Genomic DNA, 24,903 nt, shown 5'->3' with positions numbered 1-24,903 from the left:
ACAAAACTAGTGCTGTAAGGATATCCTACAACTTGCATATCACTGGCAGCGGGATTTACGCAATGCTGGTGTCTACTCTGAAGAACAGTAAAACTCTTGAAACATGTATCTATTTTGTAAAAGGTGCAAATAAATAGTTGCTACCACTAAAGTTCCATGCCTTGTAAGTCTCATTGTCAAGTGTGATGACGTTTTCTAAATGTTTGCACAGTATGTATCTAAGATGGGACAAGGATACCAGCCCAGTATTTACCTAGATGTATGTGGGAACCACCTAAAAACTACGTTCAGTCCGGCCAGCGCCCTAGCCCTTATCTACATACGTACTCTGCAAGCCACCATGTGGTGGTGCTACATACCACCACCAATCACTTCTTTTCCTATTCCACTCGCATATGGAGTGAGGGCAAAGTGATTATCTATATGCCTCTGTGCACTCCCTAATTTCTCATGTCTTATCTTCGCGATCCTTATGTGAAACGTACATTGGCAGCAGTAGAATTGTTCTTTAGCTAGCTGCAAATGCCATTCTCTAAATTTTCTCAGTAGTGTTTCATGAAAAGGACATCATTTTCTATCTAGGGATTCCTATTTGAGTTCACAAAGCATCTCTGTAACACTCACGTGTTGATTGAAGTTGCTGGTAACAGATCCAGCAGCAAGGCAAATTTGATCCAGGAAGCCTGGCTTCCAGGACGCGTGTTTAACTGACACCATTATCGCCAGGTAGTTTAATTATTAACTGCGCTCTTTGGCATAACAAGCGTTACCTGCAGTTTAAACACATGTACTTCCATGTACTTAACAATGATTGAGTTGCCTCAAAATGGAGGAGCTCTGACCTACAGATATCTGGAAAATTTTGCTCAATTTGACATCCCCCACTCTTTTCTGACTTTAATGTCAAGTCATATCAAGTGTTCTCAGTTGACACTTTGTGTGTTCTCGGTGACTCTTTGTGTGTTCTCAGTGGCTGTTTGTGTTAATTTTTGACAAAATCTGAGCTTTCAACCATATCCCTGATTTTTACCATCACGAAAGCAACTTAGTGTCCAAGAAGTAAAGGAATTACAAAGGCATAAACAATGTAATAGTGCCAACTGTGACCAGACATTACATCAGAGAGGCAGAGCACATGCTCAGGGTGATCAAGGTTCCTTTCTGGCATTTGCATGGAGTGATTTAGATAATCATGGAAAACCTAAGTCTGAATGGCCAGACGTGGATTTGAGCTTGCTGTCTTCCTGAATGCAAGTCCAATGTAGTAACTGCTGCACCACCTCGCTCGGTTTGTTTCCATTAAGATGTATCATGCGGGACATAATCCTTTGCAGTCTTTCAGTTATGAGGTGTCCACACCTGTGCACTGCTGATTTAAAATCCTTTATCTCTATTAAACTTTTACATACACATTCCGATTTTGGTAACCTCTTTGATGATTGAGTCCAAGAACCTGGAGGAAGCGATCTAGGCTGAGACAGAGATAAAGAGGCTAGGAACCACTTACATATTTTGCGCTAGTCCAATATCTAGAAATCTGTAGGTTCCTATGGAAACATGGCACTCAGTATACTTCATTTTTTTCAACAAAATTAAAAATATTTCGTTTGAACTGTTAAAGATGGTACAGGTCTCCAAAAGCCCAGTGTGCATTACACTCCTCACAAATGTGTCACGTGGCATGCCGTACATGGGGCAACTGTTACCACAGTAGATGAGAGAGGCAAGGAACAGCGGTACACTCGAATTGAGCAAATCAGCAGTCACCGAGTGCTGCCTTCATGTAATTGTGAAATAAAATACGATGAGACAAGTATCACGCTACAGACGCCAAGTTTCCGGGACAGTGTAATTAGGGCTCTATTAAATAAAGCTGTCAGAAGTTTAAACAAGGCTTGGGGTCTTTCTCTCAATTTATTAAGACCTTGGCATTCAAAACACCCAACAGAGAGGGAAACACTAAGAGAATGTGCATTTCAAGGAATATAAGTGTGGAGTCTGAAAAACAAAGGCCATAGAGGACGTTTGAGAGACGACCTCAAAAACAGCTGTAATTAGCAGTGCAAGACCTGTTGTGACTGACAATTTTCACAAACACAACTTTTATTTATGTAAGTTTACAAGGTTGATGACTGAACAACAAAAGAAGGTAACAATAACGATGCCAGTAAAAGTCTCTTAATTGAGTCAAACAAAAGCTCACTCCTAATTTTCCGCAAAGGTTCGTGGTAACACACACACAGTAGTAAAAGTCCAATTCAGAGATGAAGACGTAATCTTCAGCGGTCAAAGTTCACGAGGTCAGCATCTGGAGTGAACTGAACTTTGGACCTGGTTCTAGTCCCTAAATAGTTCTCTCCAGCCAATCAGGTTTTGGCACAGTGATACTTCCTGGAGACCGTGGGACGAGCTCCCCCTGCAGGAAGTAGTGCTAGGAATGTCTGTTTCCATTATCTTGTATGTAAATAGCTGGTGTTTGCCATGGTGCTTTTGGTACGCCTTGGACATAGACAGCCCTGTCCTCTGTGGTGTAATATGGATTGCTAGCTCTCAGGGGCTACCTTGACTCCAGCATAACAAGACCAACAATACTTCATAGTCTGGTTGGAGACCTGGCAGCGAGTATATGTAACAGCACAACTTGCAGTACCTTAAGAAGATGACTGGGTCGGTCGTTGAAATATTGTGTGGAATTCAAACTTGGCTGGACAGCCTGAAGTATACCGCAAGTCCCAGTGTTGGAAGTGTAGCTAGAATCTGTGTTTGCTCAAACAAGATTTTGTGCTTATTCATTTGGCTGTATTTGGCAACAGCATAGTTTTCTAGTTTTCGGTGCTCGGATGTTCTGCTGATGTTGGATATAGCACTGGGAAATGGTTTGAACTGACTGCCCCACACAGTTACTGTCACATTTGTGTGGCTATCCATCACGTCATTTCAGAGTCCTAGCTGTTTACATTATTCCATGTGAATACAGCTCACAGGATATAATGAAAACAATTTTGGCAGTTATTTATGCACTGGCAGAGGAATGGACATCACTAGCCAAGGACATACAGAAACATATCTTGAGGTGGAAGTGCAATTCATAGATAAAGCTATAATGAAAGGCAAGCTAAATGGTTGCTATATGTTTTAGATGTCCCAGTTGTTATTCATTGGTTCCAAAATGGAGTAGATGGATTGATAGTTTTCTTTGATAGGTAAACTACTGTAATCATCTTGGGTTGTTGTTGTTTTATCCATAATCTGAGTTATGTCCAGTCTGCTTGTATTCGTGTTATGACTTGTCTTGTTTTATTTACCACAAAGACAATTTTTCACACTTTTTTGTATAATGATTCACACAATATCAATTTCAGATACGTTTAGTAAGCTTTTTATGATATAGTGTTGCATGAATTCTTAAATTTTAATAATTGTCAGTATTGTTGTTGTGTAATTAACAGTAGTAACCAGAGTATTTTGTACAGCGAGGTAAGAACATTTCAATTCTAGTGCATTCTGTTGGTTATGGAATGTAGTAGCTAGATTCTATTTCAGAACTTGTGATGAGCTTTGTTCCATGCTTTATGTTGTATGATATGGAAGGTTTAGTCGGCTGAAATTAATGGTGTCTTCTAAATGCGTAAAAGGTCATTCTTTTATAATTCAAAGCCACAATTTTTATGTCCCACCTTTTCATATTTTTGTTCCCTCTCATTAACAGTACTGCATATTTCAATTATCTGAAGCTGATGCATGAAATTGATGATCTTATGAAAATTATATTTATTTATACCTTGGTGTATCCGTATTTGTACTCGTAATGTGTGTATGTATTGAAGTCTTCCTACCTGATCCACACCTGGCATTTCAGTTATCTTGGACAACTGCCATGCATTAAAGCAGAAGCTAAATCACCAGGTTTTTGAAACAGATGTTAAGAGTTAGCAGTAATGAGATTAGGGAGACACGTGTAGGTTTCAGTCAGCCAGTGATAACTTCGCCCTCTGATTTCTGCTTCACAATGTCTGCTTCCTTCACATCATAACTCTCAACTTTGCTAACTCACTCCATTTGATAATATTGCAGTCCAAAAGCTCAAGAATTTAGTTTCTGTCCCTCAGACTGTAAGAAAAATTACTGTAGGTGAGTACGGCACATTTTGATGTGGTTGTTGTTTGGTGCTTTGGCTTTTGCTTTTTTAAAAAGCTGCAGTAGTCGCAATTTCCGTGTTACCGTATATTAATATATCTAAAAACAAAGATGATGTAACTTACCAAACGAAAGCGTTGGTATCAACACACGGTTGCTTTGTCAGGAAGGAGGGAAGGAGAGGGAAAGACGAAAGGATGTGGGTTTTGAGGGAGAGGGTAAGCAGTCATTCCAATCCTGGGAGCGGGAAGACTTACCTTAGGGGGAAAAAAAGGACAAGTATACACTGGCGTGCACGCCACACATATCCATTCCGCACATATACAGACACAAGCAGACATATATCTATATATGTGCAGATGGATATGTGTGTGTGTGCGAGTGTATACCAGTCCTTTTTTCCCCCTAAGGTAAGTCTTTCCGCTCCCGGGATTGGAATGACTCCTTACCCTCTGCCTTAAAACGCACATCCTTTCGTCTTTCCCTCTCCTTCCCTCATTCCTGATGAAGCAACCATGGGTTGCGAAAGGTTGAATTTTGCGTGTGTGTTTGTGTGTCTATCAACATACCAACACTTTCGTTTGGTAGGTTACATCATCTTTGTTTTTAGATATATTTTTCCTACATAGAATGTTACCTTATATTAATTTTGTTTCATCCTGTTAAATTTATGTGATATTCCTCTTAACTTTTAGAATTTTGAAGAATGGCCTGTTTTCAGTTTTGAATGGTTATGGCAGTGATTTTAGTAATTTATACAGTATTGTGTTTAAATTTGTGGAGGTCAATGGTACTGGTTTAGCTGTGCAGTACATTTCAGGTGCATGGTTTTAAGTGTGTTCTTGTATTACTGAACTTCTTTAGCTTCCCTTTTATAGGCTGACATCAACTATTTTAAAACTTGTTGGGGATGCTTATAATGAATGTGGCTGTGTGTACTGAATAGTTGTGCTTGTTTTTGACAGTGAGGAGAAAGAGCCACTGAGGGATGGGAAAGAACCAGTTCCTATCATAAAAGAAAGGTAAGTGTGGAATGCTATGAACTTAACTATTAGCATAACATGGGGTGAAGGGAAAGTGATTCTAGTTTTGTCACCCACACAAAAATCCAGTAAATAGCATTGGCATATGGTTAACCCAGTCACTGCAAATGAACCAATCTTGTTTGCTAACTCAGCATAGTGAAAAGTCAGTCCTCTGTGGAGTACAGGGTGACCTACAGGAAATGGACAGTTTTTAATGGACAATAGTAACTTGATTCCTAAGGAAAAAAAAACTTTATTTATACAGATTCAAAGGTTTCACCATCTATTTGATTTACACTATCATTTACAAAACATTGTGTCGCCCAACGGGTGGCCAGTCCCTCGAATACTATTTGTTGGAGTTGATTGTAACTCGGACCAACAGGTGTTGGTCAGTCAAACGCACCTCTTCTCTTTAATGGCAGCTTTCAACTCTATTATACTTTGGGGTTTGTTAATATATATACGCATTTTCAAGTACCTCCCACAAGAAAGTTACAAGTGGATGCATCACCAAAACGAGGAGTGATAAGTTCAGGGAGAATGTCCTGCACAACTGCTGTAAATGCCTTTGCAGTGTGGCACCATACTATTGAAAATAAACACTGCTCATGTTTAACTACCATCTGTAAAATTCTGGCAGAAAGAACAGGATCAGCACATGTACATAATGTTTGGAGTTTGCTGTTACACTGTCCTCAAGAAAATCAGGCCCAGTTAAATTGACAGCATGTGTGACACACCACAGAGTTACGCATGGGGAGTGAAGAGATCTTCCATGAACTACTCAAGGCTGTTCAGGGGCCCAAAAGCAATAGTCCTGTTTGTTAACAAACCCATTTAAATGGAAATGTGCCTCACCATTCTTAAACACCATTGCATTTGGATTATCTTCAAAGATCACTTGCATGTATACTGCAAAGTTTTCTTCTCGATGGTGGTCCCTTTGTTTGGTTTACTGAACCAACAGCATTTTGAATCCAAAGTGCCATCTTTCTCACAGTTTATCTGTAGACAGAGAGCATGTTGATGTGTGGATCACCCTGGACTTCAGTGTGATTGCCTCTCACACTTTGGTGGTGTTTTCAGGTGTCCTCACTTTTCATTGAAACCTGATAGCTTTCTCTTAATAATGCTTCCTGTTATTCCAAAAGCTCTAACCAATTGTAGGATTGTATTGTGAATCCGAGCAATGCCAATAAAATGGCAATGAAATGTCTGTCATGTCGCACCGAAAGACACACCATTTATGACAGAGGTATCGTATGTGAACACATGATGCTTTACCGTCCACGGTTCCATTATTAGTACAATGATGGACAGTCGCGAAGTGAATTATGTATACTTTGTCTCCCTTCCACCACTAACAACTGTGGATTAGCCAATTTACAAATGTCCATGTCTTGTAGGTCACCTTGCGTAAATAATGGAAGGAATAAAAATACGAACTCACCATATAGTTGAGGAATTTAGGGATATAAACAAGACTGGAAATCTGGAAATGTTGCGAAGAATTTTCAGAGCTAACTAGTATAGAACACACACACACACACACACACACACACACACACACACACACACACACACACACACACACACCTATACTGCCTGTATAATCTGTAGTCGTTGACTCTGAGAAAAGTAATCCTGAGAAATGACATTGTATGAAAGATTAGCTATGTCTTTGGTGTCGCTTATCTGCCTTTTGATGACAACATGTGGAATGTAAAGCGAACTGTTACCTTTCTTCCTTCCATTGTCTGTCAACGACGTTAAAAATGTGCAACTGGAGTGTTTTTGTAACTTAATAAGAGCAGCAGTAGTAAATCCAATATCACACGGAGCAGTTTTCGCGGCAAGTTTGCTTGACAGCACACACAACTCGTCTGACGTGCAGCAAGGATGGTAAGCTCACGTGCTGAAGGTGCCACAGGGTGTAAGGTCTGTGGCAATTTAGGTTGCCAAATGTGTGTTGCGAGTGCAGATTATCAGAAGGACTTTGTGTTATTAGCATTTGGTGTCAATGTAGATTAATGAGCTAACAGAAAGGATAAAGTCATTGTCAAGCACCTGCATAAAAATGAAATACGCGGGGAAGAGTTGTGCTCCCTATGCTTCATGGCAAATTGAAATGACTGTTGTTTTTTCTGTGCTAATGAGTGCTGTGTGTTAACAAGTCCCATAGACAGGAAAGCTCACAAATGGATAAATTCTTAGAATCGGTGTAAAAACATGTTACCAACCGCTTGTAAATATAACATTAAAAATAATCAATTCTTGACAATAGAATGTAATTGGAGAGAGAAAAAATCTACCCACCGAGTGGCAGCAAGAGAACACACAATTAAGAAACGTTTTGGAGTGGCTCCTTCTTCTGGTACAAGAATTTAACGGGAAGGAAGAGGGGTGAAGAGAGAGGTAGAGTTGGGAAAGTCATCCAGAACTCCGGCTCATGGGAGACTTGCCGGATGGGATGAATCTTTCCTTCTAATTGTGAGGCTAAATATGTATTCCATCAATGTAGAACCATGTCACATGGTATGGGAAGTATTGGCAGAATGTAAGTAATTTACGAGTGAAAGTAACAACCTACAGATGCATCCAGTTAGTTAATATAATGTAATTGGATAGATAGAAAGTCTACGTGCCAAGCGGTGGTTGGCGAAAACACACATAGAAAAGGTCTTTCTTTCTCATCCCGCGTGGAAAGTCTCCCCTGACTCGGGGTTCTGGGTGGCTGTTCCAAACACTGCCCTTCTTCCTAAACATCTACAGTCCTCTTCCTTCCCATTCAGCCCTTCTGCCAGGAGCCACTGGCTCCAAAATCTTGCATATGCAAAACCATTTTTGTGTGTGTATTCTCCTGCTGCTGCTTGGCTAGTAGATTTTTTTTTATCCATCCAATTACATTATATTGTCAACAGCATGCAAAAGAAGGGATCAATTAATTGGCCCTATCTACTGACACAATGGTGGGTGTCTAGTTACTGTAATGTAAGGAATAATGTAGACAGATCGGAGACAATGTAAAGCATTGTTTGAGGAAACGAAGAGACTAACAAAGAACAGAGATAAATGGAAAAGAGCTGCTGCCAGCCAGTCTGCAGATTGAGAATTAGGAAGAAGAGTAGCATATTTCACTACAATTCAATATTGTAAGAGTCTTGTCAATGATTTTAACTTGTGAATAATTTAAGACTAAAGGTAGCAACTTACTGAACAGTACAGGCATTGACAAAAAGCATCCACCAAATTTCTGACTCCTCTGGTCCCATCCCACAAATCCAACATTACTTTCAATACCTACCCAAAATCCTTAGGTCCATCCCAGAATTTTTCTCCCAAATCTATCTCCCTCTCCTCATCCCAGCACTTTCCACGTGCTTCCCAAAATCCATAAACCCAACAATCCTAGACACCCCAATGTAGCTGCTTACCATGCTCCCACTGAAAGAATCTATGCTCTTGCTGATCAACACCGCCAACCAACTGCCCATTTAGCTTCTCCTATTAAAAATTGAACAACTTCCTTCACTGACTACCACCTGGATCCTACTCATCACTGTTGATGCCACCTCCCTATAGGCAAAAATCCTCTATGATCATAGTATTTCTGCTAGGGAACTCTACCTCTCCCAATGTCATAACTACTAATATCCCACTTCAATCCTTAATCATCTAACCTTATTACATTTATGGGCCATGTAGAAGAAACCTTCCTAGTAGCCACCTGAAACTTGTCTGATTCACGTTCACTGATATCTTCACAATATAGGCCGAGAACCACGACACCCTATCCTCTTTCCTCCACAACCTCAACACAATTTCTCCTATGTGCTTCATCTGGTGCTTGTCAGCCCAATGTGCCACTTTACTGGATGTTGAACTCATCATCTGTGCTGGCTCCATTGACACTTCAGTCCATATCAGGCCCACTAATTAACAGTACAGCTGTCACTCAACCCCTAATGCTCCCACCATCCTCCAGAGCTAACTGCAAAGGAGCATCTGCCTTATCACCTAATATCACACCAGACTGGAACAACTGAATCGTGGCCTTCACCAGGGATGGCTACCTACCCACCTTCATGTCTGGAAATGAGGAACATTGTCCCTCAATCCACCCCACTCCTCCTAAAGTGATATTTCACTGTTCACCCAATCTATGCTATATCCTGGTCTGTTCCTGTGCCACACCCACTCCCAACACTTACGGACTTTCCGATCCACCCACTCGGCATATCATATTACAGTTCTGTCACAGGTTTATCGTATCCCATTAAAGGCAGGGCCAAGTCAGCTGCACTTTCTGCACAGAATTTTAAGTGGGTATGACCACCAGAATGAGCAGCCACTGCCAAATGGCTGAGAACAGAGTTGACCATCCAGTGGCGCAATGCATTTTTGAGCATAGTGTACTCCATTCCAGTGGCTGTCACCCCCCTCAGCACCATCCTTTGTTCTGTAATCCTTCCTGGCTTCAGTCTCCTTAATCCCTTGCCTTACGGCCACCTCCATCCTGCCACAGGGCTAAACTTACTCATTTTGCAACCACACCCTCTTTCTCACAGTCTACCTTTCCTCTGTTTTGCCCAACAGTTCCCTTCCAATTCACTCCTCCATGTGACCATCTCACTGTAGCCAGTGCTGGCACACCACAATCCTATCCTGTGCCCCTGCCGCCTCACTCCAAGCTGCCAGCCAGCCTTCTACTTTCTACCTTTGTGCACACCACCTGACACTACCCCTCATTCCAGCCAACCTACAGCACTACTGGCTCGGCACTCTGTAGCTATACAGGTGTGTACGCGTTTGTATGTGTACCCTACCTTGGAGGACTCGTCCTGAAGCTAACAATGAATTCACAATATGAGGTAATTGGATTGATAAAAAATCTACTCATCAAGCAGCAGCAAAACACATTTTAAAAAAGGTTTTACTTATGCAAGCTTTCAGAGCTGGTGGCTGCTCCTTCAGGCAGAAGAGTTGAATGGAAAGAAAGAGGGGTGAAGGGAAAGGAACTGGAGTGGTTTAGGAAAAGGGGTAGTGTTCAGAAAAGTCACCAGAACCGTGGGTCAGGGAGACTTACCAGACAGGATGAGAAGGAAAGACCTTCTTTATACACATGTTCTGCTGCCACTTGGTGGATAAATTTTTATCTATCCAATTACATTATACTAACAATGTTTTCGGTCTCATCTGTGTACCTGTCAACAACCTGGTTATCAGTAACTTGTTACTTTCATTTGTAAATTATTTACATTTGGCCAAAACTTTCCATACCATGTTGTAACGTGTGACGGTTCTACATTAATGGTAGATGCATTTGTCCTCTCAATTAGTCATTTTCAGTCAGTGTCTTCCACACTCGCACTTGCTGAACATTGACCAGCTAGCCTGCTGGTTCTCTAGCCCACATTGTTCACTGCTACAGCCCATGTACTGCATTGTAATACTCCTTACAGCTGGCTGCAATATCCTGAGGCTCAAAGGGTACTGTATAATTCCGGATGAGTTGATGGATTATTACATTGTATCAGCAATTCCATCTGACAAGAATGCAATGTTCTTAATTTCATCAACATACATTTGATTTGTGCTGGTTGGAAGTTAAGAAGTATTACTAGAAGAATGAGTTCACAGTAAATTTTATTTATTTATTTATTTAACCTGGCAAGATTAGGGCCATCAGGCCCTCTCTTACATCTAACCAGGCATTCTACTTATTTTACATTCATATGTTTTAGTAGGCATGTTAAACTACATCTAGTACAAAAAGTGAAATAAACAATTTGAAAGGTACACCTGGAAAAATACATACATATAGAGTTTATATTCTTAGGTCACAAGTACTGTTATAATTAGACATTATTGAAGAGACAGATTTTATATAGGAGTGCCGGCAGCAGGGAGTATGAGGGAGACTCATGGTGAAGGGAGGAGAAGAATAGAGACATGATGAAACATAATTAAGGAAATATAAAGGAAAAGAAGATTGCGTGGCTAATAGAGAAAGATGAAGAGGAAGGCATCTCAGGAGCAAGATAGGAGACGCTAGCTTTGCTATTTGACAGATGAGGGCATTGTCCTTGTACATTAATTTTGTGGAGAACTTTGTGAGGATGATAGTAGGAAATGCTTCAACTTCTTCTTAAAAGCAGCAGGAGATCGAATTTTGCGCAAGGTAAGGAGCAGTTTGTTCCAGAGGCGGACAGCGGCAACTGAGAAGGAGTTTGCAAAAGTTTTTGTTTTGTGAGTGGGCACAGTTAGGATACCAAATAAGAGTGACCTCGTGTTTCGATTATGATGACATGACAGGTTTTTAATCTCTGAAGCAAGGTACTGGGGTGCTTGCACGATGAGGAGTCGGTGGAGTAGACATAGAGTGTGGTAGTCACGCAATTTGTCCGGCCGCAGCCACCCTAGCTCGGAGTATGAAGCACTAACATGATCATATCGGCGAATGTTGCAGGTGTAACGCACACAGGCATTCATGGTTAGCTCTAGCCGTCTTTTGTTTTCACTACTCATGCCTTGTTGAATCACATCACAATAGTGGAGGTTCGGTAGAACGAGTGCTTGCACGAGCTGGCGTTTCAAGTCCTGTGGAAATTTGTTCCGAAACTTTTTGAGAGCATAGAGACAAGCAGATGTCTTTCGGCACACTGCGACTGTATTCTCCGCCCAGTTGAGATGCTCATCCAAAGTTACACCCAAGTTCTTCACTGTTTTCTGATATGGTATTGGAGTACCGTCGAGCAGAATAGGAGGTAGCCGTTCGCGGAAGTCTGAACTTATTAATTTCTGATGGGCTATTAAGATTACTTGCGTCTTTTTTGCATTTAGTTTAAGCCCCAGGTTTTTCGCCCATCTCACTACTGAAGACAGATCATCATTCATCTGAGCGATTGCAGTGTTTACATCTTCAGGTCTGATGCTTTGGTAGAGCTGGAGGTCGTCGGCATAGAAATGATATTTACAGGAGGAAAGAACCGACGAAATATCGTTGACATAAAGAAAACAAAAGTGGTCCTAAGACTGATCCTTGTGGCACTCCCGAGGAAACATGTTTCCAGGAAGATTTTTCATTTACGCAGACAACACATTGCTGTCTGTCTTTTAAGTAGCTTTCAAATCATCTCATTGCACTATCAGAGAAATTAAGCTGTTGCATTTTTCTGAGCAATATGTCAAAGTTAACAGTGTCAAAAGCTTTGCTGAAGTCCAGTAGCGTCAATATTGTTGTCTTTCGATTGTCGATGGCATATTTCAGGTCATCAGTTACTTTAATTAGAGCAGTGTTTGTGCTGTAATGTTTACGGAAACCGGATTGAAATTTGTCATATAGGCTGAATTCATGCAAGTGTTCAGTGATTTGGTCATGAACAATATATTCAAGTGCTTTGTAAACAGCAGGCAGTATGCTAATTGGTCGGTAATCACTAGGCAGTTGCGGGTTTTCGATCTTAGGGATGGGTCGAATTAGGCTTCTTTTCCATGCAGTGGGATATATTCCGTTCACGAGGGAAAAATTAAATATGTCAGTTAAGACAGGTACTAAGATATCGGCAACATTCTTAATCATGGTTATACCGATACTGTCGTTGCCTATTGCATCGGAAGAGATTCTCATTATTGCTTTTCTTGCCGTATTTGTTGTTACATGTTTTAGATGGAAGGTATCGTTGTTAGTTATCCTGTTTGGGGATTCTTGTGGACGGTAATTATCAGCTGTGCTGGTATTCAGAGGTGCAGAGAAAAATTCATTTAATTCGTTAGCTGACACATGAAAAGTAGTTTCCGATTTTGCCTTTCCGACCCCCAAGCTACGGAGATTCTTCCATAGAGTCGTGGGCGTCAGATCGCTGCATACAAGGGAGCGAGCGTGCCTGATTTTAGCATTGCGAATGCATTGTTTCACTCTGTTCCGTAGCTTTCTATATTCTTCGAAATGCTCGGGTTTCGGATCTGCCTTGAAACGCCTGTGGGCAGCATCCCTATTAGTCATCATTTGACATAATTCAGCTGTCAGCCATGGAGCAGAAGATTTTCTTACACGGATTGTGCGCACAGGTGCATGTTTGTCATAGAGGGCAGTGAGTTTATCACCAAGTTCATTAATTTTGCCGTCGATTGTGGGTTTTCTGATTATTTGATGCCATGAGATTTCTGAGCAATCGGCTGTTAGAGCGTCAAGGTCAATATGTTTCATGTTACTACAAGTTATGTAACGCGATTTGATCCTTGGGGGCTGCACAGAGTAGGCCAGGGGCCTACTCTTACTTTGTCAGTCTGTTTCGTTGCGATTACGTCTATAAGAGTATGACTGTGCGCCGTATGGTGTGTAGGTTGTAATGGAAGAATGTTCATGCTATTGCAACTAAAGTCTTCTTAGGTTTATTGCGGAGGAAGTGTCTCTTAGCAGGTCTGTGTTCAAGTCACCCGTTACGATGACATGTTCGTATTGACACTGAAGTGAATGTAATTCCGACTGGAAGGAACTCATTGAGCTTATTTTTGGCGGCTTGTACACGACGCCAGTCAAGAATTTCCGACTTTGTATATTTATTTCAATGAACATGAATTCAGCCTCTTTTTCTTCAGCAGGATTTGACGTACATAAGACTTTCGCTTTGAGATCTGTTCGTATATACGCGCCGACCCCGCCACCTCGCTTTTTTGATCTGTCTGCCCTAAGAAATGTGTACCCTGGGAGATAAAAAGATGCAGAGGATATGTGTGGTTTCAACCACGTTTCGGATAAGAGGATTACGTGGTAGTTTAGTTGGTTGAAGAGGAGGCTAAGTTCTTCGTAGTGCGCAGGTAAAGACTGGATGTTGCAGTGAGCTGCTAAAAGCTCTGATGCGTTCCGCCGAGCAGCCTGGGGTAGGGTGGCAGACTGGTTTGTCCCTTTGTTAGGCACTACCTGCCGCGAGGGGCACTGGCCGCTGCTTCCGCCAAGTGACATAACACAGGGGTGTCAGAGATTTTGCACGCCCTGTTTGTGACACCGCGAGTGCCGAAAGAAAGGCGCCTGCTAAAGATTTCCTGAGGTTGCGGGAGTATAGAAAATGGATTAGTGGTATTCTGTGCAAGGAGAATATGACCAAAATAGTGACGGCTGTGTGTCACTGTGTATCCTCTGTCATATGAGGAGAAATGTAATTAGCATATTTGAAACAGCTTAGGGTGGAAATAAGGGAGAAGGGAGTGATTTAAGAGGCCGATGCTGCCAGCAGAGAGAAGTAAGCTTAGTAATTAATAGATTATCGTAGGAAGCTAGAATTAAATTGAAATTTACTAAAGTGATACTGGTAGTGATTATCGTAGGAAGCTACAATTAGATTGAAATTTGCTCAAGTGATACTGATAGTGATTTTTGTTATGAACAATTGAAACCGAAGAGATGGGTGATTAATGAACTAAAGGAGAGACTAATAATAGCAATAGAACTATTTCAGAACGGAAGAGAATAAACTGAGAAAATGAAAAAAGAATTAGCAGTAACTAAAATTAAGTAATGGTTAGAGCTACGGACACAAAAAAATAGTGAAAAGTTAATACAGTTACAAAAACAATTAGTTGAAGGTACAAATATGGGTATAATTAAAAAATTAATAAAATTACAAGACTATATCTGAGTATTGGGGCTGTTACAATTGCAAATGGTGTTAAGTTTGCACTTTTGGCTCGAGTAGCTTCACTTAATACTATTCAGTTCTGTCATGTTTGTGACTGTCTTCTTTCCAGCTGCTGTCTTAATGATTACTCTGCCATCCTGAGTCCACACATTCTGAAGACCGAAATGGGATATGGCACTGTTTAAAATCTTTAGCCGTTCGTGTGTCAGATCTTCCCTTATTGTAAGCCCTGTCCTTGCTAACTTCTTTTTCTGGGTAAAGATCTCTGCCCTTTTTCGGTACGAGACAAATTTAATTATTATTGGACGAGGTTTGGTGGCACCTGGTAATTTTCGTCCCACCCGATGGCTCCTGTCAATGTCTGCCTTGGTCACTTCAACGCCTAATTTTTCACGCGCAACCTGTATAAGCAGGTTGTCCGTGTCTTCTTCCTTATTTTCTACTACTCCAAACAGTCGTAGACTATTTCGCCTTTGGTACTGTTCTAGTTCGTCAGTTGCGGCAGATAGTTTGACTTCCAACTCTCGTGCCTTTTTCTCGTATTCAGACACAGACTTTTTAGTGCTGTAATTTCGGCAGTATTGGCCTCAACAGTTTCACGCATTTTGGCCAATACTGCTGCCGTTACAGTATCTGATATAGTGCCTGCTATCAGATCGAGATTGTTTTTATCGCGAAGCGCAGCGTTTACCTCAGAGCGGACCAGCTCCGCTATACCGGGAGCCGCGGCCGCACCTTCCGCCAAGAGCGGGCCCGCCACACCTGCTGCTTCCCCGCTGCTGTTCACTCTTCTGTTTACCATTTTCTCGAAGATATTGGCGGAGCACAGAAAAAAAATAGCACTACTGCACAGAACACTGTTGTTTTCACGATTTCCACTTGTACTAGACAACACCACCTGCGAGAACACCTTCGAATTCAACTAAATTTCGCGAGCTGAACTTAACACGTGTTACACTGCAGCCGCCATGACATGATGTCCCAAGGTATCTTGTAATTTTTACTGGTGTCACATACTCTCTTTCAATCTTGAATACTTCCTCAGTACATTCTGTAACTGTTTGGAGCTAACAAAATGCAACAAATAACACTACAGTGAAGCATGTCAGCTCGAATATGCGTTGAAACTGCTGTCAACCTGGCCCTGCACCATTAAGTGAAATAACAAGAGTTTAAATACAAGGCTTCGTAGGCTGACCAGGAACATAGCAGTAATGGTGACAGGCTAGCCCGGAAAGTGACTGACTCTGTGAGCTGAGGAAGTGGGGTCAGGTCGCAGTTTGGCAACTCAGCCAGGCTGGCCCGTATACTGTACATGCCGGGGCGAGATGTGCTGAAATTGGCACCGTGCAAGACCCTTCTCATGAAATGTGCCTCACTCTAAAGACCTTCAGCACAGATGTTTGCTGTAATAATTGCGAGTTTTCATAACATATTAGCACAGTGCTTCTAATGTGCATCAATTAATGCAATATTCTACTGTGGAGCCATCTATGATAATGCAAAGGAATGGTGAGATTAAGTCCAATTGTGTGTGTGTGTAGTGTGGCCACACGTCCAAATTGTGACATCGTATGTGGACAGTACTCCCGATCAGTCAGTACAGAAGAATTGTACAAGGAAAATAGCTTATGAAAAACTGTGACACTACCTGTGGACAAATGAGAGTAGCTGTAAACTGCACCTGCTCCAGAGAAGTCACGTGAACTGTCAAGTAAACTTGGCGAGACATCTTACTCAGTGTGACATAGGCTCCATAGCAGTGAGGGGGGGATGATAAATTGACAGAAATGGTAACAAATGGTCTAAAATAAAAGCACAACTTCATGTTACCTGTGTCATCAACAGCTGGACTACACTAATCAATAAGTGTGTGTGGTAATCATGCTTACATAAATGTCTGTGTGGGCTTGCATTATTTATTACGTGAATTTAATTACTGTGTAATAAATATTCCATGTTATGTAAATTAAATGGTCACTTTGTTTTGTGCTGTGCTTGTTCTGACCAAACCCAACATCTTTTGCCTTCGACAGTTTGTTAATGTGAAGAATTCAGAGTTACAGTGCAGCTCATAGTCCATACGAAACTGTAGGTTGGCAGTTCAGGAACAGAGCAGTTCAATATAAGGGCATAGCATCCCCTTCAAACAGGCTGAGGACAGCTTTATATTAGGGTGACAAACTACTTCAGAAAATAATGTGTGTAGCACAACCAAATTAATTTTTGAACAAAAATACCTCAAATCATAAAACATATACACTCTTTCACTCCCACCACTACAGATGCAACACCGTCAATTCAGTGGTAGTTCTGCAGTGGTGGAATGAAGCACAGCAATTGTACTATGGCATGAGGATGTCCAAATGATTGGTTTGCCTGACTATCTTCAAAATAATCCATCACTGTGTGTCTATAACTGGATTGAAACATCATTTCCAGAATTTGCCTACATATTCCTCAAAGATCTGACAGCAAGTGGCCATTTGTCGGTACACACCCATTGCCATTAATTTTCAAAGATATTGGCCATGCAATTTCTGTTAAGGGACAGCTGTCCTGAATGCAGAGGTTTGTTTGAACACCACAGTGCTGTCCTCAGTGCAAAGGTTTGTTTGAACACCATAGTGCTTTACTAAGTACAATTGTACTGGATGTGGAATTTCCTTTCTCTGACAAGCCCAGGTAAAGTTGACTGAAGTGCAGTGGAACTTACGCAATTTTCACATTAACAAATCATTGCCAGATATGGAAGATAGGGGAGGAAAAAAAAAAAAAATCTACAACCCACTGAGGATCGACGTCTGGACGTTTGAAGTTACCCACTGAGCTACAAAGCCGTTGTTACAATATTTAATCTACAAAGATGTTTTATGAATACACTGAAGACAGGATTTGTCAGACTTGCTGAGGGACAGTGTTTTCAGGGAAATTCATTTGACACTGAGCTTCCACTTTGCTTCTGTCCAAAGGTGTCTGATTAGCCAACCAATCTAGCAGTTCCACCCAAATTCTTAGAACAACATTCCAATAGCTCTTATATTGCGGTGATACTGTGAAAGTTCGAATCAACTATCACCACAGTAATGAAATCATGCTGTACCGTAAACAATTTTTTGTAAACCACTATATCAGTTTTACCATTGACTGACTGACGAGTCCAGCCTAAAATAACGAAAGCAGTACTATCCACAAAACATAATTCACCTCAGTAATTTAGGGTAAATAACATCAGCTCCACACATGCCTATCAGAGTTCCAAATTGTTTACTGTGACTCATCAGTTGACAAAACCTGCTTCCACAGATAAATTGTGGCATTGTTTGCATCACTCTCAATTAAGTCCCAGATTCATTCTTCTCATAAGCCACTCCTTGATAGCAGCACAACCATGAAACAATCTCATTGCTGTCTAAGGAATGGAAGTCTTTGCTGACATCTGGTTCCTACACAATATTCCAAACACCTACCGGTTGTTGCCACAATTATTGACTGGGATGCGGCGGGCGGCAGTGCAGCGTCATCATTTGGAGCACATTGAGTGTGGTACCTGAAGGTTCTTGACCACAGTGTTGCTCACATTGTACTACACTTTCTCTGACCAAACTAATGTATTTTTAAATGTTTAAAATTTCCTGCAATGTATAAAGTACAAAATTTGTCACAGCAGAGTGAAGAGGGAGACAGCTGTGGATTTTGATGTCAAGAAATCTGTTTCAAGAACGAGCTTCGTGGGAAAGGATTCTGCAGTCTAAAAAGCAGCTGTCCCAAGTATCGGTGGCATCAAGTGCAGCTCCCCGTGTGCCGACAGTATTAGTAGCGAAAGGGACATCACAAAATAAGGGTGGGCCACATTTTAATTTTTTCACACTTGTTGCCTTTGCTCCTGCAACTAGCAAGAAACTGTGACACTGAATAATATGTTTCTGTGTATCCTGGCCACCTGCCAATCCCAGATGTGGCTGCAGCTTTGAAAGTGTGATACACAGTTTATTATTATATGAACAGTGTATATTTATTGTGTCTGTCTTACCAACAATTAAAGTTGGTAAATATTGCTTTAAGACTGTTAAGTGTATACACTGCATGTTTTATTGATAATGGGCAGTGCTTTGATGTTTAAATATGTATTCTCATACGTTAGAAAACCATGGATATTTCTCCAGTTGTTTCTGTCTGAAGTGCCATTGCTAATTAATCATTAAAACTTTTCTCTACTAATGAAATATGGATCAGGCTGTATAACTTTTACTGAGAAGTTGGACTGTACTGAGTCCAGCATTTGTCTTTTTAATGTTGTCGAGGAATCATCATGGCTGCAAAGAATTGTAATTGCAGCCCTGCTTTAGAGATTTCTTAAATATGTAAAAGTGTTTGAGGTTGTAAAAGAGTAAAATTTGTGTGTGCCAGTACATCCTGAGGTACTTTATCAGTAAACTGAACTGCTTAATGCTACAGGATATGTTTTAAGAAATTTGTGGTAAACAAGATTTTCACCAAATGTTACTTGTACTAGCAGTTTAATGTTGTGAAGCGTTTTATACAGCTTCTAATGCGGCAATGTGTCATATTTTTTGGAGTAAAAGTTTCAGCTTAAGTGTATGTGAAATTTCAGCCATTGTTTGGGAAATTCATAAATGTCTTTCATGTATCTAATATAAATTTACTGCCAAATTTAGACCATTTTGTAGTGATATTGATAGGTATTAATGCTATTTTGTGATCCTTTTACAGACGAATGTAGTCACTCTAGTATATTGGACCTGGTTCCGTGTCACTTAACTGCATTATGGCCATATTTCTTCTTCAGTTTGAATGGAGATTTAAAGTGTCAGTATTTTGCTTGCTGTTAAAACAGATCATGAAGTACATGCAAAAGCAAACGTACTACACCAATCTGAAACAAAATCCTTTTGTCTGAATTCTCTACTCTGGTTGTTTTATTACTGGGTATCAAACAATGATTGCAGTGATGTTATTTTGTGCAATGGAGCCAACATAGTGGCTGCTTATGCAGAAGTGTCTTAAAGCCACATTTGTGGTGACTGCTCTTTGCAGAACTGTAGGTTAGGCTTCACAAGTGCAATTGAAGGTAATGGCTTTGCTACTGATGAGGAATCTGTACAAATATATATAAACGTGTAATAATCCGTGTATGTTGGAAATGCCTGTTGTGTGTTTTGTGTAAATGACTTTCATAGCAAGGACTGCATGTTACTTAAATTACTCTGGATTATGAGTTGACTTTTTATTCACTCTGTATGAACCGTACGTTTCTTTCTACCTACCGTGCTACAACAAAAACAGGAAACAACATAATTCACCCATCCCATTTGTTTCAAAGTTTATCTTGGAAGAAAAGCAAACAGCCATTTGGAGTACCTGCAACTGAATGTCTGATAGGTCAGTTCATGTTCAAATTCTGCCTTCACAGTAACTGAATAGTTTTTTATAAATCTGGAACTGTATTGTATGAAGACTGGAATATATGACTTTATTTATCACTAAATTGTGAATTAGTACATGATCGTTCTATGTGAAGCAAAAGCTTATATTTTTTTAAGGCAGCTTTTTGTAAACTAAATTTTTGGCTTATGTGTGTATTGAAGAGTGCATTGTAATTAAAACCATACATATGTAACCCTAACAGATTGATTTTCCTACTCCATTTTACTGAAATTCCTCAGCTTTTATTTCACTTAACAGTACGAAAAAGTAAAACACAATTCAGAAATTTTTCACAGGATGCGCAAATCTGAATACAGTACACAGACGTAATTAAAATACAAAATAGTACTATTTGCTTTCAGGTCGTAAGTACCTAAGGAATGAAATGTTGGAGAATGTACAAATAAGGTGCTTTACACGAGGTGACAAAAGTCATGGGTTAGTGATATGCAGTAGTATTGCATACACAAGGTATAAAAGGCCAATGCATTGGCAGAGCAGTCAGTTGTACTCAGGCAATTCGTGTGAAGAGGTTGATGGGAATTAATTCTTTGAACACGGGAATGGTAGTTGGAGCTACATACACGGGATATGCCGCTGCGAAAATCGTTAGGGAACTCCAAGTTCCACAGTGCCGAGAGTGTGCGAGGACCAAATTTCAAGCATTACCTCTGACCAAAGACAACGCAGTGGCAGACAGACTTCGCTTAACAACATTTGCACAGCATTGTCAGTGTTAACAGACAAGCAACACTGGGTGAAATAACTACAGAAATCAATGAAGGACGTGCGACAGAAGTATCCATTAAGACAGTGGGAAAAAATTTGGTGTTAATGGGCTATCGGAGCAGATGAGCACAAATGGCTTTGCTAACAGCACACCATTGCCTGAAGTGCCTCTCCTCGGCTCGTGACCATATCGGTTGGACACTAGACGACAGGAAAACTGTTGCTTCATCAGGTGAGTCCTGATTTCAGTTGGTAAGAGCTGATGGTACCGTTTGAGCATGGCACAGATCTCGCAAATCTATGGACCCATGTTGTCGACAAGGCAATGAAAGCTGGTGATGGCTCCATAATGCTGTGGGCTGTGTTTACACGGCTCCATAATGCTGTGGGCTGTGTTTACACGGAATGGAGGGAGTCCTCTGCTCCAACTGAACCAATCTCTGACTGGAAATGGTTATGTTATGCTATTTGGAGACCATTTGCAGTCATCCGTGTTCCCAAACAACAACGGAATTTTTAAGGATAACAGTGTGCCATGTCACTGGGCCACAATTGAAAGTCTGAAGAACATTCCGGACAATTTTATTGAATGATGTGGCCACCCAGATAGCCCGACATGAATCCCATCGAACATTTAAAGGACATAACTGAGAGGTCAGTTTGTGTGGCTGTAGAGTTCAGCAGGAGACTTCCAGCAACTTGTTGAGAACATGCCATGTCAAGATGCTGCACTACACTGGGCAAAAACAGGTCCAACAGTGTTAAAAGGTGTGCCATGACTTTTGTCACCTCAGTGTAACATTCCATCAATTACAAAGTTAGTGAGTTAAACTTCGTTTGTTCCAAAAAAAGACAAATGTAAATGTATCACCTACAATTTTTATTTCTATACTCATATAAAGGAGATCTATAAATATAATCTATGTGCTGTTAATGAAGAAGCAATTTCCTTTTCTTATTCACATACACTGCATTAAAAACTACATCAAAGACACTCAAATATAAATATCAAATTAATATATTTTTTATAAAAATAATCTAGTATATGTCCATGCACAGTTCTAATATTGTAATTCACTGTGTACACGATGCCTATATATTGACACAAAGTAAGCAATATGAAAATTATTGTCTTATCACACGAACCACGTATGGTATTAGTTAGCCACAGTTTAAAATTACATAATTTTAAGTATTTCAGGTGAGTGGTCACTTGCCATCTAAGATCATATTTTTCCTCCTCACCACTGTCTGTTACTGTAAACATACAGTTCATCAACACAAGGTGCAGAATGAAATAAAAACAATATATATTCATCACTGCCCATCTTAAATGGTATTAAAATGATAAATAGAACTCTTTAAGGATGTGAGAAGTTGATCAGCATTTGAATTATTTCCAAAAAACGTTGAACATACTTTACAAATTTGTTTTTGGCCTATTCAAAAGAGATTTCTTCTTAGTAACAGTTATAACTTTCATCTAATCCTTGGGTTCTGTAATTTTTTCAAAATATACTAGTGTGACATAGAAAAACCAACTAGAACATAACCCAAATGAAACAACAAGTTTACTGTTAGCATTCACTGTTTATTTATATCCACAATGCGTTTTAAAGGTTCTAACCTTCACCATCAGTTGTATTTACATGTGTAGTATCACGTGTGTGTGCTGTGTGACGATTTTGGGGTAACTGTCTCCAGTGAACAAAGGCTCCTTTCACATCATTAAACATCGCATGTAAACTGTCATCTTTTGTGATGAAAGAAAGTTTACAGGTGATGTGTTACGATAGTGAAAGGAGCCTATGACTACTGGAGACAGTGCCTCAAATTACCACAAAATCATAACACAATCAATATGTGTGATACTGCCAATGATAAATTCACCTGGTGATGAAGGTTAAAACCATCGAAAAATGTTGTGTATATAAATAAAACAGTGACTGATAACAGTAAACATGTTTCATTCAATATTAGTAATAGTAATGGTAAAGCCTAATCTAAAATATTTGCACTTGTAGAAAATACTCATAATAATAATAATAATAATAACAATAATAAAAAGCGTGTGTCAAATCTTATGGAACTTAACTGCTAAGGTCATCAGTCCCTAAGTTTACACACTACTTAACCTAAATTATCCTAAGGACAAACACACACACACACACACACACACACACACACACACACACACACACAAGGGAGGACTCGAACCTCCGCCGGGACCAGCCGCACAGTCCATGACTGCAGCGCCTAGACCACTCGGCTAATCCCATACACTAACCTAGTCAGCCTACAAAATAAATTGCACTTCTAGTTAACATGATTTTCTTACAATATCTAAGATTTCAGCCGTTTTGAACACGACTCACTTTTCTCTTAACCAATTAATAATTGTACTCAATGGAAAATGAAAAATACTTAATAGAACCTTTTGAATAATCCAAAATACAAATGACTTGGGCAGATCTTTGATCTACACCATACAGTTTACTCTGTTAATATGAACAGGTGGAACTTTCTTTTTACACACCAACTCTCCATCACTTACACCTACCCTAAGCTGTCCCCTGATCTCTCAAACCAGTGGTAGCTATCTTTTGCACTTTCACTTTGTTGTCCAGTGGGGACGGGCTCGTGCTCTACTTCAAATTTAATTTTCGCCTTATAAATTCAACATATGTCTGTCGAAACAATTACAGCCGTCTCTTTTTCAGCTATATGTCTCGGTTTATTGAGCTATTGTTTTGAGTCAATACCAGTGGGAGACATATCTGGGATGAGAGCTTACATGCACCGATTAAGGTAGTTCAGCGCATTTTAATACTGCTGATCCACCCATATGTGCTGCCAATTAGATGCATCATAAAAATGGGCTGGACAGTCAGAGCAGTTCCACCAATAAGCTTTGACTGTGTCTAGGATTCATTTGCTAGACGATTCCAAAAAAATACAGAACCATTTTTGGCTCACAGTAAGTATACTAGTTACTAGTGTAGGTGTGCACAGACTGTTTTACTTCGCATTTTGCAATTGTAGTTCAGTGCTTTCAGGTATAATTTCCCACTAAATTTTAATGAACTGAACAAATAAAACACTGAATTTTTATACTGCAGTCTTATGGAACGAGTGATTTGGTTAGGGCCAGTTTCGTGTAGCCGGACTTGTTAACGAAGTGTACAAACTGTCTCTTATTTTACATTAAGGATAGATATAAACTGTAATTAACTTTGAATGAACAGCAACATAATTTTAAAATTCAGGTAAAAAGTTAATTTGAAAAAAATACCTCATTGGAAGGGCACCAATTTCTTAAAGCAGTAAGGCGGGGTGGGAGGGGTGGGGGGTGGGGGGGTGGGGAAGGAAGGGGTTGCCTCATCACACTTATGTCAAGGAGGATTTAATTTCAGATAACAATGCATGCTCATGCAGACTCACCAATTCATCTCTTCCATCAGTCATGAAATATGAAGGCACTGTATCTCCTAGCTTATTTTATTTACATCAAAACTGCTCCTATCACAGTTTCAGTAACTGATCACATGGTTGAGATTTATTTTGCATACTGTAAATCTGTGTGTAAGAGAATCAAAGCAAAGTCCTATTTACTTCAAAATTTAGAAAGAAGGCACATTACTTTAAAAATTACACACTCATTCCTGCTCTGAATGACAATTAGTTTAATCTCTAGGAATCAGTCTTATACGCTAAACTACCAAGATACTTCTGTTAGAACAGAAAAATAAGAGATTATTAACAACTGCAGTAAACAATAGTTTGGGAACTTATGTTTCACTTTAACGCTATTTAGACGAAAGATAAAAAATATAGTTATTTGTGGTGTATATTTATCTTTACAGTGTTGTAACATTTGAACATTTTAGAATGTTGTTGATGCAGAAGAAAAATTAGTCAAGTAC

At 40.0% G+C, this 24,903-nt stretch overlaps 1 protein-coding gene across 5 annotated transcripts in view; it reads left to right on the top strand.

Annotated features, from left to right (window-relative positions):
- The window catches only part of LOC124717390 (fasciclin-2), a 921,178-nt gene extending 900,738 nt beyond the window's left edge, over window positions 1–20,440 (top strand). For 3 of the 5 annotated variants that reach the window (XM_047244243.1, XM_047244240.1, XM_047244241.1), the window contains 2 exons: window positions 5,103–5,159; window positions 18,471–20,440. In XM_047244243.1, coding sequence (XP_047100199.1) covers window positions 5,103–5,159; window positions 18,471–18,558 — 145 coding nt within the window. In that variant the 3' untranslated portion in view covers window positions 18,559–20,440. The remainder of the gene's footprint in view (window positions 1–5,102; window positions 5,160–18,470) is intronic. The other 2 variants (XM_047244244.1, XM_047244242.1) reach the window with 1 other exon arrangement.
- The last annotated feature ends 4,463 nt before the right edge of the window (window positions 20,441–24,903 follow it).

Source organism: Schistocerca piceifrons, chromosome 9, assembly GCF_021461385.2.
Source record: "Schistocerca piceifrons isolate TAMUIC-IGC-003096 chromosome 9, iqSchPice1.1, whole genome shotgun sequence".
NCBI lineage: Eukaryota > Metazoa > Arthropoda > Insecta > Orthoptera > Acrididae > Schistocerca > Schistocerca piceifrons.
This window is presented reverse-complemented; position numbering and strand designations above follow the sequence as displayed.